The 16653-nt window shown below is 52.8% G+C and overlaps 1 protein-coding gene across 6 annotated transcripts in view; it reads left to right on the top strand.

The window, feature by feature from the left end:
* The window catches only part of PTPRU (protein tyrosine phosphatase receptor type U), a 56735-nt gene extending 45651 nt beyond the window's left edge, over nt 1-11084 (top strand). For all 6 annotated transcript variants that reach the window (XM_064731840.1, XM_064731836.1, XM_064731839.1 and 3 more), the window contains 5 exons: nt 517-657; nt 2341-2466; nt 4810-4967; nt 6068-6203; nt 8369-11084. In XM_064731840.1, the coding sequence (XP_064587910.1) occupies nt 517-657; nt 2341-2466; nt 4810-4967; nt 6068-6203; nt 8369-8431 (624 nt within the window). In that variant the 3' untranslated portion in view covers nt 8432-11084. The remainder of the gene's footprint in view (nt 1-516; nt 658-2340; nt 2467-4809; nt 4968-6067; nt 6204-8368) is intronic.
* Nucleotides 11085-16653: the final 5569 nt, after the last annotated feature.

Genomic DNA, 16653 nt, shown 5'->3' with positions numbered 1-16653 from the left:
AGAGAGCTGTGTCCACACTCTGGGATCTTTTTTGGGGAGGTTTTCTTCCTCCCCAAAAAAAAAAAAAAAAATTGAGCCCAGGTCAGTGGTTGTCTCTGCTACTCTCAGTGCCTGGTGGTGGGGTGCTGTGAGTGGGGGTGATGCCGTGGGTGATACTTCCAGTCAGGGCCAGGTGCACAGCTGGAGTCTGGGGTCTTCTGGGAGCCACAGCTACTGCTTGTTCTTTGCTCAAAGGTGGCATCTTTTCCCTAGTTATTTATTCAAAATACTCTTTCCTGTGAAAGCAAAATATATGTGTTTTCATCCTGACCAAGGGCAGGGATCACTTGGATGTCCCCATCACCAGGACATGGTGGAACTGAGGCTGTGCCAGGGACACCAGCTCTGCTCAGGCATGGAGAAGAGGCTTTTGGTCCCACTCATCTGTTGCACTGATTCTTTGGGGTGTGACAGCAGTGGCTCCAGTGTCACCACCATGACACTGTCCTTACTGGTGCTTGTCTCTCCTCTCCACAGAGCTACACCAAGAGCGCTGCCTTCATTGTCACCCTGCACCCGCTGCAGAACACCACCACCGACTTCTGGCGGCTGGTGTACGACTATGGCTGCACTTCCATCGTCATGCTCAACCAGCTCAACCAGTCCAACTCTGCCTGGGTGAGTGCTGCTGCCCTGGCACTGCACCATGGGTGGCTTTGTCCTGCTCTGTCCCCATTGCCCTGACAGTGCTGCAGCCCCTTGCCTTGCTCACTCAGAAATTCCTCCTCTGCAAAGGGACACGGGTCTGTATGCAGCACTCAGGATTTGTCCCCTGTAAGCACAGGGCTGGCCAGTTGGAGCCAGAGAGGTGTTGAGCAGTAGCCCAGCCTGGGTGCATGGTAATGGTGTTGCACTACCATTGTGTTGGCATTGGTGTAGGGTTGGCTTTGAGTTGGTGTTGCATTGATGTTGACGTTGCATTGCTGTTGAGAGTTGGCGTTGGCATTAAATTGGCATTGGCATTCCATTGGTGCTGAAGTTGCATTGGTGGTGACGTTGCATTGGTGTTGAAGTTGCATTGCTGTTCCATTGGTCTTGATGTTGCATTGGTGGTGACCTTGCATTGGTGTTGCATTGGTGTTAATGTTGCATTGCTAATGGTGTTGCATTGGTCTTGTGTTGGTGTTGATGTTGCCTTGGCTTTGAGTTGGTGTTGGTGTTCCATTGGTGTTGACATTGCTCCAACAGGTCCATGTTCCCCAAGCTGGAGGCAGTTCTGCAGGTGGGGTCTCACCTGAGCAGGGCAGAGGGACAGAATCCCTTCCCTTCCCTCTGCCATTTTTCCTCATTACTCAACCCTGCCTCTCTCTCGCTGTCTGTTCTTCAGGGGTGTCTGGGTTACAATATTTAGCTGGATCATAAATGTTTACTGGTATAAGACCAACAGGTAATAAATCAACCTTTCCAGCAGGCAGCTCTGAAAGGTGACTTTGAGGGTACAGCCCTCACTTGAACTACGCCTTGCCAAGGGAAGTTTTAATATCCAAATTATAGTTCTGAGTCTGGAAGGCTCAGAGATCTCAGAGATTTATAGCTCCTATTAATAACCAATTATTCCTGAGACACGTTTGCCGTGCAGTTGGGCCCAGGCCGTGACTGACCTGCATTGCTAAATGCCCTGTGAAAGTGCGGTGACAAACATCATATATTTTGTGTCGGTGCTGGTTTCCCAGCTGTCACACTGTGAAAACAATCTCACCCATGCTCCAGGGACTGAGCCATCCATCAGTGCCATGATGGACACAGGGAGGGGAGTTGCTCCCCAGAGATGCAGGCTGGGATTGCTTTGGCTTGGTGGGATGTCCTGGCCATGGGATGAGGAGCACTGACATCCCACGGTGCTGTCGCTGCTGGTGGCAGAGTGGCTCCTAAAACCAGCAGGGCTGGAGAGCCAGCTGGGAGCAGCCCAGCCCTGCTCTGTTGTTGTGCAGGTTCAGCTCTGTGCTGGAAGTGGGGCACAGCCCATCCTGCATTCTCCTGGAACAGCAGTGTCCATTCCAGGCTGTGTCAGCTGTTGTGTCTGTGCAGTGTGAGGGGACTGTGTGGGTGCTGGGGCTGGACCTGACCTTTCATCTCTGATCCCCAGTAAGCTGGGAGATCCTACAGCCATTGATGTTCTGAGTGAGAAATGGCATTGTGGTCCAGCACTCCACCCTGGGGCCACCATCCCACCCTGGGGCCACCCCGTGCCAGCAGCCCCCAGGGTCCAGCACCAGCCCTGCCTTCACTGGTGTCTCCTGCTGCCCCTGCCTGTGTCCCAGCACACATTTCAGTCCTGATGAGCTGTGCTTCTCTCCACAGCCCTGCCTGCAGTACTGGCCCGAGCCAGGGCTGCAGCACTACGGCCCCATGGAGGTGGAATACATCTCAGGAGTAGCGGATGAGGACATCGTGTCCCGGCTCTTCCGAGTGCAGAACATCACACGGGTGAGCTGCTTTATATGAGTTACAGAATCCCAGGATGCTTTGGGTTGGAAGGGAACTTGAAAACCGTGTTGTTCCTACCATGGGCAGAGACACCTTCCCCTATCCTAGGTTGCTCCAAGCCCCATCCAGCCTGGCCTTGGACACTTCCAGGGATCCAGGGGCAGCCACAGCTTCCCCGGGCAACCTGTGCCAGGGCTTGACAACTCTCTTGGTGGAAAAATTTTCCCCTAATACCCCATCTAAACTTCCCATGATGCAGCTTGAGGCTGTCTTCTCTTTTTTAATCACTTGTTACCTCGGAGAAGAGGCTGACCCCACCTGGCTTCAACATTTCAGGGAGTTGTTGAGAGCTGTAGGATCTTTCCTGACTGCTGGGGTCTCCAGCCTAACTCTCCTCCTGCAGAGGAGACAGCCCCAGCTCTTCTCCTGCCAGAGAGGAACTTGTAAAATTGCCATTGCTCCATCCAGCCTTTCTGAAGTTCGCAGCTCCTTGAAAGGTGTTAGAAAACTGCTGGAAGACCTTTCTCCTCCTGCCTGAAGCTCCATCTCTGCCCTGCCACACACATAGCACAGGATGGACACTCCCCACGTGGGCACGGCAGCTCCCCTGGTATCAGCAGAGCCCTTTCCCTGCAGGATGAGAAGATCCACACAGATTTTTGCCCTTTGTCAGTGTTGCATGGCTGGTTAAGCTTGTCTTGAAAGAAGAGAAATGCAGGGCAACAGGGAAAGGATGCAGAGCTGTACACAGAAAGAAGCAGCTGATTTACCTATAAATGCCAGCTGGGAGGAGATGGCATCCCTGGTGTCTTTAAACTCCTAATGGTTGCCAAGAGGCTGAGGCGAGTGCCCCAGTGAAGGTCACTGGGCAGATGGGAATTAGGGAGCTTGGAAGGGAATGTGTGGCTTGGCTGACAGCCCGGCTGGGAAGGTGCTTGGGCAGGGTGGCTGGGGCCAGAGGAGATAAATCCTGATTATCTGAACTCTTAACACAAAGAGGGTTTTGGTTCACGAGAGAGCATCTGGCATTTCCTGGGTGTCAGCACAAAATCCTACACCAAATATGCTCAGCTCTCAGGTGGTAGGATATACTCTGGGCTAAATTAAAATGCAGCGTGATGGAAATCTCTGGATCGACGAGGAGATTCCTCCAGGGAGCAGATTGCTGGAGCAGGGCTGGGAAATGCATGGAGCGACTTTGTGCCAAGCCTTGCTGGAATGGAGATGGGCACTGGGGGTGTCACAAGTGCTCCAGAGCTTTCACCCCACTTAAAGCAGATCCTAAAACTTTCCTTCCCAGGCTGTCAAAGGAGTTTTAGTCTGTTTTAACTCCATTTATTTGTTTCCTCTTCCTCCTCTGCTTTCCTGGCTTCCAGCTGGAAGAAAAAACTGGAGCCTAGGGTGGTCAGGCTATCACATGCACATCACCAGCTCATATCAGAGCTCCCAGAAGGGTTCAGGAAAGCTCCCAAAAAGGTTCAGAAAAGCCCCTTTTTGAAATGTGCAGGTTAGAGTGGGCACCAAATGCCCCCAACTCTTAGTCCCCAGGAATACTAACTCCCCCACAGGAACACCTGGTCCTGCTGGTGGAGAAGGTCTGGTGCTCATCCCACTCAGCAGCCACCTGAAACTGCGTGGATGGAGCCTCCAGAGCTGAGTGTCCCTCATCTGTGCCTGACCCCCTATCTGGCCCTGACCCCCCCTTTCTCCTCCACATGCTCCCCACACGTGAGCTGTGAGCCCCAGGTTGTGTTTGGGGGGCTGACCATGGTCTCATCCCGTCCCGTACTTGGGATGCTCTGAGTGCTCCTGAGCAGGAGTCCCACATCTGCCCAGTCAGAGCCTGCTGAGTTCCATGCATGTAATCCTCCTCCTGGATCCAGCTAACCAGATTAGCTTTCCAAACTAACCAGATTACCAGGTATTAAGCTCCCGCCTCTGTGGCAGCCTCTCAGCAGCTTCCTGGTTTACAGCAAGCACAATAGAACCACATGCCATGGATCTTGGGCATGCAAAGGTGAAGGTGTGATGGAGAAGCCTCGAGGAGGCTCAGGGGTCTGGGAGCAGGTTTTGGGAGATACAGAGAGATCCCAAGATGCTGTGAGGTCGAATAAACCATGACAATGGAGTTCTCCTGGGTGGGATGGGTTGGGGAATGAGTGTGAGCTGGAGGTCAGGGCTGAACAAACCATGTTAAAGCAGCAGGAAAGGGTTTTCCTCTCTGCCTCTACTGTCCATGTGTGGCTTTCCCTCCATCAAATATCTCCTGCCCTCTGTCAGATCTCCAGTGGAGGCAAATGAGGGCAGCTCATGGGTTGCAGCTGATGAGTTTTATTTTTCCAGTTGCAGGAGGGGCACCTGATGGTCCGGCATTTCCAGTACCTGCGCTGGTCAGCCTATCGAGACACCCCGGACTCCAAGAAGTCCTTCCTGCACCTCCTGGCCCAGGTGGAGAGGTGGCAGAAGGAAAGTGGTGATGGCAGGACTGTGGTGCACTGCTTGTGAGTGTCAGCTGGGGAGGAGCAGGCTCTGCCCAGGGAGAGATGCCTCCAGATTCCATGTCCACAGCACTGTCTGGAGATCCTCACAAAGCCCTCACTGGGGTGACTTTGTCCCCAGATGGGGCTGCCTCTGCCACAACATGTGTTTTCGGTCGCTTCCTCCATGAGGTGGATGCTCAGCAGGGGTGACATCAACCTGCCCTTTGTGCTGGTCACCCACCCTTGGCAGAGCTCCCAGCCCTGTCCCCACATCCTCTGTGTGTAACAGGCACTGAAGGGACGTGGCAGGAGCTGTGCCACTCCCACCACTTGCTGCTCATTGTGGGGGGGACAGAGAACCATGCAGTGATTTCCTGGGAAGGGACCTTAAAGCTCATCTTGTTCCAGTGGGAGGGACACCTCAGGTTGCTCCAAGCCCTGTCCACCCCTGTCCTCCCAGTGGGATTGGCTCATGAACACTGTGTGTGTTCCCCTCAGATAGGACCCAGCACCTTCACAGATGGGAAAAGACAGCAGTGAAGCCTTTAATCAAAAACTAATTACAGCCTTGTCCATCTTCGTTAGCTGAAGGATAATTTGAGAACATGCTTTATAAAGCTCTGGCATAGTGTTCTCTCTTCCTCTCCCATGTTCCCATTGCTGTCAGGCTGCAGGTGTGGTGGTGTGGGAGCAGGGGTTCAGCCCAGGATCTGGGGAGGTTCCCAGTGCCCTGTGTGGATTATGGGTCAGTTCCTCCAGGCAGCAGCAGCACCGTGTCACCAGCCCAGGGTCACCCTGTGCAGGGCAGGAGGGACATGGCAGCTTCCCCAAGGTCACAAGGAGCTGATCTGTGGCAGGGCTGGGACCTGAGCCCAAATGTCCAAGATCCAGCCTTGGTAATCCAAAAGGGTGTTTTCATGCTCTTGTGAGGGTTGGAGGGCAGGATCATTGTCCTGCCACCCCATGGGGCAGGCTCAGGTCCCCTGGTACAGGTACAGCCCCTGCTCTGGGACACCCCCTGGGATGCAGGGTCGGATAGAGAAAAGGAGACTGGAAGGGAGCAGGAAGGTGCTCTGATGCCACCTGATTGTCACCCCTGACACGTGTGTTTGTCCCACCAGGAATGGAGGTGGCCGGAGTGGCACCTTCTGTGCCTCCACCATGATCCTGGAGATGATCAAGTGTCACAACATGGCAGATGTTTTCTTTGCTGCCAAGACCCTCCGCAACTACAAACCAAATATGGTGGAGACCTTGGTAAGCACCACACCCTCCCTTTCCACCCTGGCTTCTGGTCTTGGCACGGAGGAGAGCTGCTGGGGATGCTCACCTCCCAAAATGCCTTTTCCACCCCAAATCCTGATCAGCATCATGGGCATCCCCATGGCAGCACTGTGCTGGGGTGGGCTGGGAAGTGAGGCAGCTCCTCAAAGCAGCCTTGGGCTCGTCTTCATCCTACTGTGCCAGCACAGCCTTGGAGTCAGTGCTGGGATTGTTGGAAATCCTCCCCAAGAGCTGTAAGGCCCAGTCACATTAACCCACGGGATGTAACTGTGGTTCTTTGGAAGGTTTGTGGCATTGGGAGCAGCGCTGGTGTGGAGTGAGAGAAATTCCTGTCAGAAATATGAAAGGGAATGAGCAGCACTTGGAGTGAAATTAATGGGTGCACAAGCTGCTGGGAGCAGCAGTGGAGTGATGTGTCCTGAGGAGGAGGCTGGAGCTGGCAGCAGGTCAGGGCAAAAAGCCCCTGCCCTAATTCAGGCCCTGATGATGGAACAGGGGAGGGAGTGGGTACTTGTCTGTCCCCGTGGTGGAGGGATCCAGGTGCCTCATGATGTTTTAAAAGCAAGTCAGCTGGAAATGTTTACCCTGTTTAGATTATAAAATCCCTAAGTTGCAAAATGAAATGGTTTTGAGGAGGGGATGTGATTTGCATTAGGAATTAAAAGCAGAGGAGAAGGAGAGGGAGGGGAGAGGGGATGGATGCAGATAATGGAAAGATGATGTGACAAGCATGAAGCCACCAGACCCATTGGGCTAAATTGCAAGGGTATTAAGAAAAGGTAACATTTCCCATCAGGACACAAGCCTCCTCCCGCCTCAAATGAACCTGAACTGGCTATTCTGGGAATCTCAATCTCCCAGAGTCACCAGGAGGCTGAATCCATGCCTGATGTAAGGAGCTCAGCCCAGCAGAGAGCACTTCCTGCTGCCTGCACCCCTTCCCCCTGTGTTTGCCCCGGGGGTTATTTTTATATGATGATAAATGGAAACAATCCCTTTCCTTAATCCAAAAAGCATTATGTGCTTTTAATCTGGGCTGCTGCAGCCTCCTTGCTTTGAAGTCCCTCTCCCCCTCTGCCTGCTCCCACCTGGGATCCCGTGGGGGATAACAGGATTTTCGTGCCAGGCTCCAATCCCCATCCTGCGGCCAGGATCTGGGGAGAGGAGCTCTGCCCTCTCCCTCCCTGCTCTCACACCCACCTGATGTCCCAGTGCCTGTAGCAGCACCAAAATCCTGATTTGTTTGGGGTTTTGCTCTCCTGGGATGGGCACTGCCACGGTCAGAGCTCTCCTGAGGATTTTGTGCTGTCAGTTGTCCGAGGGTGGGAGAGCATGGGAACAGGTCATGGGCAGGAGGACAGGGATGGATGAGCCTGCCCTCACAAGCCCCAGTTCAGGGATTTTTGTTTCAAAACCAGGAGTCAGCCACTCTGGGCTTTCCTTTTGTGCAGCTGATGGGGAGTGAAGGGTGGGAGGATGCTGACACCATCCTTGGATGTCTCACAAAAGATGGGAGAAGGAGCCTGGTCCTGCTGGGCAAGAGAATTTATGATAAAGGAATGTCCTGGCAGCCAGGGCAGGGTATCTCCATCCACTCCAACCATGGATATTTGCCTGGGTGCTCTCCCCTTTTCCAGCCTCTGCTGAACTCAGAAACAAAAACTCCTTGATTTCCTACCTAAGGTTTTGTTGTGGACACCTCTGACCCCAGACTCCATTGTTCCCACGTCTCTTCCATCATTTGACTGACACATGTCAGTCACTGAGATGATTAAGTTGCTGAGCCCCCAGTGCTGGTTGTACCTGGGATGGTGAATAAAGGTATTTTCACAATAAGGGGATGTTGCAGTTCTGGTTCCTCCCTTGGGGCAGGTGACGGTGCTGTGTGTCCCCAAAATGCTGTGTTTCAGTGTGTGTGGAGCTGTTGGATCTGGGGCACCATGCCCCTGCCCCAGTGTGGGTGTTGTTTGCCAGGAGTGGAATTTTCCTGGCTGTGGCTTCAGCAGAACGCTCAGGGGGCCCCAGGAGGGTGGCAGGTGTTTCCTGAGGGCTGGTGATCTGTGTTTGTCCTTCCTCCTCACAACTTTGGGAAACAGCTCCCTCCGGATCCTAACACCCTCTCTCCTCTCTCTGAACAGGAGCAGTACCACTTCTGCTACGACATAGCACTGGAATACCTGGAGTCCCTGGAGAGCAGATAGCACCTGGCCACGAGAGGGGCACGAGGGCTCGTGCAGGGCCGTGCCAGCCGCGCTTCCCAGCTGGGCACTGTGTCCCTGCTCGGGGAGACAGCCAAGGACCCTCCAGGAAACTTGGGATCCAGGAAACAAAAGGACATGGAGATGTGTTGGCCACTCTCCATCTTCATCTTCCGCTCTCCATCTTCCCTCCCTGCCTGGGTGGATCCCACAGCTCAGCCGGTTCCTTGGAGTCACAGCCTGGCCTTGGTGCTGCTGGGTCTCTGCAGCTGCTGGAGAGGAGGCCAGGGAGGGGAGGAAGAGGAGGCCACGAGGAGCTGAGGCTGTTTCCCATCACAGAAGGATGGACACTGGGAGATGTTGCTCTTTTGTGTGTGGTATTGAAGCTGCTCCTCGAGGAGCCCGGAGGCTGCTGGAGGTTTTCCCTTGGTGGGGCTCACTCTGAGCCAGAACAAAGGTCCCCCAGAAGCTCTGAGTTTCTGCCCCTAGGCACCATGAATTTGATCCTCTGTTAGTTCTGTGAGTTTTGACCCTTTGTGTACCCAGCCCTGGACAGACAGAGATGAGGATGGGGGGCACTGGCCATGCAATGTCCCTCTGCAGGGACTGACCTGGACCCTCCTGGTGCTTTTGCAAAGTGTTGGAGGGGATGGTTCCCCAGCATCTCCACACCTTCCTCTCCATCTGTAGCAGTGAATTCTTCCTGTGATGTCCCACTGACCCATGGGTCTGTTTTTAACCCTGCCTTTGTGCAACACTGCATTTGAAGCAAAATCTTCAAAATTCGGGTCTATCCCAAATACTTCCTGGGTGCCACCCCTGGGCAGTTGCTGGGCCTAGTGGGGCAGGAGGATTGATTTTGGGCTGAGCTGTGCCAAAGCCATGGCTGTGTGTTGGGGCTGGACAGGGGAAGGTCCCCACACTCCTGTGCCACCGGGGCTGGTGGCTGAAGGTACCTGGGGTGTTTTAGCTCCATCCTGCTGCAGGCGGGTGTGAAATGGCACTTTTTCCATCTGATGTTGTGGTAATTCCAGAGACTCTGCTCTCAGCCTGGTTGTAATAAATGGCCTTGGGAAGGTGCATCCCGAGGGATCCAGGTCTGGGAACTGAGGGGAGGCTGGTTCTGTCCTGAGGGCCAGGCTGAGCCCTTCACCATCACTTCTGGGGGGGATGGAGCAGAGCAGGTGAGAAACCCCTCCAGATGCTGGAGTTTTCATGAGGGCAGCCCTGTCCTTCATCCATCTGCCCCCTTCACCCCCATCTGTGTCCCCCCTCCTCCAGCCATGCCTGCCCAGGGCAGGGGCAGCTTCCCTGCCCTGCCTGCCTGGGGCTGCCCAGCCTTGCCCAGGGAATTCTGCCCAGGAATCAGGAAGGCTGCACAGCTGAAATGGCTGGAGGAGCAGACCCAGGAGGTGTTTCCATCCACCTCCCAAGGGTTAAAGAGAGCAGGAAGAGCCATCCCTGCCCTCTCTGCCCTTGGACAATGTGCCACTGCTGTGGTGATGGGGATTTCAGCACCACCCCAGACCCTTGGTTCTGCCACCTCCTCCCTGAGGAATTCACAGTCTGACAATAACTTATGCCAAGGGCTATATGACATCATTCCTTCCTTCTTGCTATCCCTGCTGTCTCATCTGCAGTGTGCCCATTCTGTCTTGTCACCAAAAGGTCTTTTTTACCCCCAAATGGTCCAGTAAAACCAGTACCTGACTACACCAGTACTCACACTGGGATAAATCTATGTCCTTTTCCCAGTCCCCATCTCTCCATAGACCTGCCTGTGCTGTTCTAGGGAAGGCGCTGCATGCTGGGTGCAGAAGTTGTTTGGTTTTGTATGAAAATGGCTGAGCTGAGCCTCCAAAATCCCTGGGAATGGGATGGGATGCTCTGGGGGCTGTCCAGCAATGCTGCTGCCTAGGCTACATCCTGCCTGTGGTCCAGAGGGAGGGAGCATCCCACAGGGTCTGCAGGTAAAGTATTGCCAGAAAGAGGAAAAGAGGAGGGGTGAAACCCCACTTAGTCCTACAGAGACTGGAGGAGTTGTATATATATTTTAAAATCAAGAGTTTTCCCTTTTTATTTTATTTTGATACCTCCTTGCTTGGTGTCTCTGGGTTTTTAGGGCATCTCTGGTGAAGGGCAGATTTTGAAATCCAAGTGCTATAAAACCCAGCCCATCTCCAACTCCTACTGACATGCTCCTCTGACATGAGGCAAGGACATCTTGTACATAGAAATCTATATATAGAAATCTATATATAAAAATATAAATACTGTTCTTAAGATGGATAATGTTTATTGGTATTACAGATTGGAGTGGTGCTTTTTTTTAAATAAAAACAAAACAAAAAAAAAGGAAAAAATTAAAACCCAAGAAAAACACCAAATTGGAACAATTTTGTCTATATGCAGTCAAAGTGATCCTAAAAGCTGGCAGCATCCCAGACCTGGTGCCAAAGGGACTTGGGACCATGAGGCAGCTCCACCATGGACGAGGATGGAGCATTGGGACCGAGGGAGGGACGTGTCTGATGTGGATTGTACCACACACAGCCAGCTGTTGTTAATGTTTTTTTTTATTATTTTGTTATTATATTATTTTTGGCTTTCTTTCCTTTTAAGAAAATTAGTTGCATAAATAAATGTTCCAAATTTGTGATGGCCTCTGGAGTTCTTTCCTGGCTCTGAGCTGGGAGCTGTGATGTGGGGAGCCCTGAGGTGCAGAAAAAGCCTCTCCCTCAGCTCTATCTTTTCAAGGGCATTTTTGGGAATAGATTTGCAGGGCCAGGTTCCTGCAAAGCCCCCATGGCACAGAGGAGATGGGGTTGCCTTGTGCTTCCAGAGCTTTGCTGTTGGTGCCCTCCTGGAGGTCACAGCCACAGCTCCTGCTGGAAGAGGTGGTGTGGAGCAAAAAGAGCACCAGAGCATTTCCCAGCTGGAAAACGAAATCCTGTTGAAAGAAGAGCCTTCAGGAAAAGTTCCTGCATTGTCTTCAGTGATTTATTTATTACGAAGCAGCCTTCAGTTAAATGTGTTGTGATATGAAACACTTCCAGTAACACTTGAGTCTTAATTTAATGGAGACCAAGGAAAAAAATCTAATTGACTTGTCAGGATTGTTTTTCATCTTTAATTAAGGCTCGTGAAGGAAGCAGTAATTACACTTTACTGATAAATAATAAAAATGGGGATCATGCAAATCAAAACCAAGCCCTGCCCTTGGGAAGGGCCCTGGGTGTGTGGGTGCAGCCCTGGCAGGGTGTCCCTGGGGCTCAGCTCTGTGTCCCCAGGGCTGTCCTGGAGGGCAGGGTGGGCTCAGGCTGCTCTGAAGAGAGAGACAGAGCTGCTCCCAGCAGGAACCGAGAATTGTGGCTGGTTCAGGTAAAAATGGGAGCAGTTCTGTGGGGACAAGGGTGGTGGCCACTGGGTTTGATGGTTCTCTGTGGCCCCAGGAGCTCAGGGGTGCGGGGGGCATCATTGTCCTTCCTCACTTCATTCCTGCATCTTTTGGAAGAGGCATGGACAGCCCAGAGAGCCAACAGGGCCCCAGAGCCAGGACAGGAGCAGAAGTTGAGGTGCTCATCCTGTGGAGATGTCCTGTGGAGATGTCCTTCTGTCCCACCTGGATTCATCAGTGTCCCGGTGAGTGCCTTGTTGGGGGTAGTTGGGGATGGGATGGGATGGGACCCCTGTCCCTGTTTTGCAGAGCCAGCAGAGCTTGGCATGGGCATGGCTTGAGGCACTCGGGTCCTGCTGCTGCTCTGCCAGGCCTGGATGGATCAGAGCCACTTAAAGGGAGCACTTTGCATGTCAATAACCAATCCAGATACGTGTCCAGTGCCCAACTCTTGGCAATTGCTTGCCAGCTCAATGCCTCCTTTGTGCTGTTATCTGCAGTACACATGCCTGGTAGAGCTGGTAATAATTTCCCTAAGCCAATGTCATGGTATTGTTGGAGGTGATCTGGATATTCTCATTCCATCCACAGGCTCTCTCCCTAATCCTGGCTGATAGACAGCGCTGGAAGTGTTGGGGAGTTCAGCTCCAGCCCAGGGTGTCAGCAGTTGGCACAGAGGTGGCAGGAGGGGACCCCTGTGCCAGCCCTCTCCACCTGCCCCAAGGGGCTGCTGTTCCCAGAGGATGCTCAGCTTTGTCCTGACTGCCCCCACCGTGGCCATCCTGCCCCTGGAGAGCCCCGAAACCTCTGCAGGACACGGGGAATGTTGTCAGGAGGGTGCCCAGAGCTCACCCAGCCCGGTGCAGAGGGCCAGGCCCGAGGCAGTCAGGAAATGGTGGACAAGGATTCCTCTTCCTCTCTTCCTTCAGGAGAAGCCAGACCCTTCCCAGGGAGTTCCCATCCCTGTCCCTCCAAGCAGCTCATGGCACTTCAGCCCTCTAAAGGTTGGGCTTGTTCCTTTTGCTGTGGCATGTTGGAAGCTGCCTCGAGCCGAGGGGCAGGCCAGAGGCAGGGCTGAGGGAGGCTGTGTTAACCCTCCTGACTGACCTGGCAGATTAATTCATTAAAATGAAACCAAATTCAACATGCTCATTTATCACCTGGGATGTCCCTGCAAGGCCAAGAGCTGCTGTGGCTCTGGCTGGGCTCATCCTCACCCCATCCTCATCCTCTGACCCTGAACTGCAGAGCCCTGTGGAGCTGCCCACACCTGCCTGGATGGAACGGGACAAACCCAGCCCACTGCTGGCCCTGGGGCCAGAATGGGACAAACACAGCCCTCTGCTGGCCCTGGGGCTGGAACGGGACAAACCCAGCCCAGCTGGCCCTGGGGCTGGAATAGGACAAACCCAGCCCACTGCTGGCCCTGGGGCTGGGCCATGGGCCCATCCCTCCTTGCTGGGTTTGTTTTTGGGGACCAGGCGTGGGCAGGGCTGGCTGGGTGGGATGATCCTGTTCCCATGGGCAGCCCAGGGCTCCTCATCCACAGCGGGCACAGGGAGCAGAGGCTGCAGAGCCCCAGGCAGGGATGTGCCCACTTCCCCAGGCCATGATCCCATGGCACAGAGACTTCCCACCTCTCCAATGCTCCAAGTCCTGTAGGAGAATTTGTTTAAGCAGCTTTAACTGGGCTGTAATCTCTATGCTGCTCATGTCACCTCTAAATGTTCCATCCAAAGACTCAATGGGAAGAATTTGTATTTTGAAATAAATATTTCCTCACGGTGTGCAAAATATCTAATCATGTATTTATCCTTAAGTACTTCCAAAAGTCAACATAATTATTCCAGTCCCATTAAGTTTAATTTGCAGTAAATTATGCATTTAGCTTTAAGTTGAGGTTGTTGGTTAGAGTCAAGATAAAGCTCTTGCTATTTATAAAGCAGTATTACAGCACGGATACAAAATACAAATGCTTGGACAAGAAAATCCTGCTCTGGAAGTTTGGGGAGAATTTCAAATAGGGAGGTTAACAAAAATATCTGTAGAGTGTCTAATCACAGATGTGTGAGCACACTCAGTCAACTAAAATGAACTCCAAAACAGCTCCTGGAGGGCTGGGCTGCCAAAACAATTTTCCTCTAGCTAAAAACTTTGATTTTTTTTTTTTCCCAGGACATGGTTTGGAAAAACAAATTAATCATCTATCTTTCCTCTGTGTGTCATGTCTTCGAGGTTCACAAGACAGGGAATGTGTTCCTGCTGGAAGAGGTGGAACAGCTTTAACCTGTGATTTTCCTGTGGTCGTAGGTGTCTCTGCAGATTAACAGCAGCAGGGAATTATCTCCCCCTTCCTGAGCAGCCTTGGGGTCCATAGGGGATCTCTGACGGACACGATGGGAGCTCGGTCAGCCCTTCCACATTAATGGCTCTGCACCCAGGTCTCCGTGTGCCACACCCTCTGCATTTCAGGGCCAATGGCCAAGTTATAATTTTTTTACGGTCCCAGGAGGTGAAGAAAGTGATGGGAGGACTTCCAATCGCAGAACAACTGTGTTGGTGGAGCCAGTGGACTGAGCAATGCCCCTTGGAGTTTCTTGGCATCTCTTACCCGCTGGTGGGCTGGAGGATGGTCCTTCAGGTAAGGCAAGAGTGGATTTGCCAGCAGCTCCTTGAGCACGTTCTGGAGATCTCTCAGTGCTGCACCTCTCCCTTCCCAAACCCAGCCTGACTTTATCTGAGCTGCAGTGCTTGGGCTGCTCCCCTGCCTGTGGCATCTTGGGGAAAGGCTGAGGGCAGCCCCTGTGCTGGGCAGAGCATCTGCCAGCACTCCCTGCCACCCTGGTGATGATGATGCTGCATCCCCCTTCCCTTCCCTTCCCTGGGATGGTGTTTCAAACAGCACAAAAAGGGAATACGGAGCAGCTCATCTCTCCCTGCTCTGCGTGATGCTTGATGAGGTTTCAAGAGGGATTGGCTGACTCTGCATCTCCAGGATTTCTGTTTTTACAAAATCAGATTCATTAGAAATGTCTGACTGGGAACTAGGTCCCATAGCCTGATTGTTTCCTCAGGATTTACACCAAGGAGCGTCCAGGTCCTGGCAGGGAGGCTGGATGGCTGTGGGAAGGGCTGGGATGGGGGAAGTTGTCCCTGAGGATGTGCTGGTGGCTCTGCAGACCCCTGGGAATTCACTGGTTCTGGCAATGGAGGCTGTTGGAGTGGGATCCAGAAAATTTTTGCTCCTAGGAAGGATTAGAAAGTGTGAGACCTTTTTCTATGGAGGCCTGGACAGGCATCCTGCTGTACATACACCCCAGCTTCCCTGGATCTCCCTTCCACCTCCCCTGCAGCTCACTCTGTGGAGGTGGAAGAGCACCAGGGGGTCAGCAGGAGCCTCCTCTGAAACAGGGACTTAAGCACTGAAATGTAGAAACTTTTCCAGAATCATTTCACAGCAAATTTCACACCTTGATTTGGTTTGGGTTTGGTTTGTACTTTTTTGCTTTTTTTATTTTATTTTAACTTTTTTTTAAAGGGGGACATATTTTACCCTGTCAAAATTTTCTCCTGACTTGCCACTGGAGACCAAACCCTTCTGGGCATCTCTCCAAGCACCCTTCCTGAGCCAGCCCCTGGTCCTGTCCCTACAGCTGTCATGAGACCTCCCAGCCAAGCTCCAGAGATGCTGCCTGAGCCCAGTAATCCACATGCTGCCCCTGCCAGAGCAAATGGGGACCCTGGGAATGTGCTCGTGCAGGAGAGCAGGGCCATGGCCCCTTCCAGGGACGTGGCAGTGGGTGGATTTGGCAGTGCCAGGTTCATGGCTGGACTTGATCTTAGAATCCTAAATCATGGAGTCATTTGGGTTGGAAGGACCTCAAAGCCCATCCAGTGCCACCCCTGCCATGGCAGGGACACTGTCCCAGGCTGCTCCCAGCCCCAGTGGGTTGTTATTATATTTCCAGAGTCCCATATCTTCTGAGTGGTTTTCTCACAAGCAGCTCTTCACAGCAGTGTTGTTCCTGCTGCTTCACCAGGGCTCCTCCAAGGCTCTCCCTGAGCAGCCAACCCACCCCCTTTTATCCCAGTTATCTTCATTAGCCACAGCTGCCACCCAATTATACGATACATAGGTTTTACTGAGACTCATAGGCCACTTATACAATACATAGGTTTTACTATGGCTCAAAGGCCACCTATACAATACAAATAAGATTCAATGGCCACCTATACCAGTGTCCAGCCTGGCCTTGGGCACTGCCAGGGATCCAGGGTGGGATGGATCCCACAGCTGCTCTGGGCACCCTGTTCCCCCTTTTCTTACAGGACTTTTCCAGCCTGAATGGCTCTGTGGTTCCATGGCTGTGATTCCCAGCTCCCCAGAGCTGTTTGCAGGCACAGCCCCAGCCCCTGCCCCAAGGTGCTGCAGGGAACCAGGGCCAGGAGGAGGTTGGGGAAGCCGAGAGGAAATGCTGCATCCAAGGCCATGAAACATCCAGGAGCTCCACAGCGAGGGGCTGCAGGGCATCTCCAGACCGGGGCAATGCCAAGGTATGAACTTCCCATCAAATCATGTCCCCCATTTCGCTTTCTCTTTCCTGGGAGCTCTCAGAGGCCATTAAAGGAAGCAGGAGATGTTTGCAAGGTTAAGAGACTCGGTGTCTCAACTCACCAGAAGGTCTGCAGTAATTTACAGCTGCAGGCAGCCAGTGCTCTTCATGGGGGGAAGGGAAATGCAATTTAAGAGAACACAAATAAATAAGAAGCCGCAGCAGCCAACACTCTCTGATTTAATCCCAGCCCACGAGAAAGATTTATTCTGTTA

Source organism: Zonotrichia leucophrys, chromosome 23 (assembly GCF_028769735.1).
Source record: "Zonotrichia leucophrys gambelii isolate GWCS_2022_RI chromosome 23, RI_Zleu_2.0, whole genome shotgun sequence".
Lineage (NCBI taxonomy): Eukaryota > Metazoa > Chordata > Aves > Passeriformes > Passerellidae > Zonotrichia > Zonotrichia leucophrys.
The sequence above is the reverse complement of the archived record's forward strand: the minus strand, read 5'-3'. Positions and strand labels throughout refer to the sequence as shown.